The following is a 281-nucleotide window of genomic DNA, read 5'->3' on the forward strand; positions in this document are numbered from 1 at the left end:
GTCCCGGGTGACGCCGTCCGCGGCGTCACCCGGGGCGCGCGGCGCCGCGCAGGCGCGCGACCGTTGGGAGCCGTCGCCTTCCCGCCTCGTTCCTCATGAGGGTCTGGCGGGGGTTGTGGCGAGCCGTCTCCTCCGGCGATGGGGCCGCCCGCGGCGGGAGGCCTCGGAGGCGGGCGTGGGAGACGTCGCTGTCGCCGCTGGAGCGGGTGAGGCGGCTGCTGCCGCCGGAAGAAGCGGCGGCGGTGGGGCGGTGCGCGGCGGCCCCTCAGGTTCCCCCTGAG

General features: G+C 79.0%; 1 protein-coding gene across 1 annotated transcript in view; it reads left to right on the plus strand.

Moving 5' to 3' along the window:
• Window positions 1-138: 138 nt before the first annotated feature.
• The window catches only part of TRMT61B (tRNA methyltransferase 61B), an 8,062-nt gene continuing 7,919 nt past the window's right edge, over window positions 139-281 (plus strand). The window contains exon 1 of the mRNA XM_010577850.1: window positions 139-206. Within this exon, the coding sequence (XP_010576152.1) occupies window positions 139-206 (68 nt within the window). The remainder of the gene's footprint in view (window positions 207-281) is intronic.

The sequence above is a fragment of the Haliaeetus leucocephalus genome, unplaced genomic scaffold, assembly GCF_000737465.1.
Source record: "Haliaeetus leucocephalus isolate CR32 unplaced genomic scaffold, Haliaeetus_leucocephalus-4.0 Scaffold577, whole genome shotgun sequence".
Taxonomy (NCBI): domain Eukaryota; kingdom Metazoa; phylum Chordata; class Aves; order Accipitriformes; family Accipitridae; genus Haliaeetus; species Haliaeetus leucocephalus.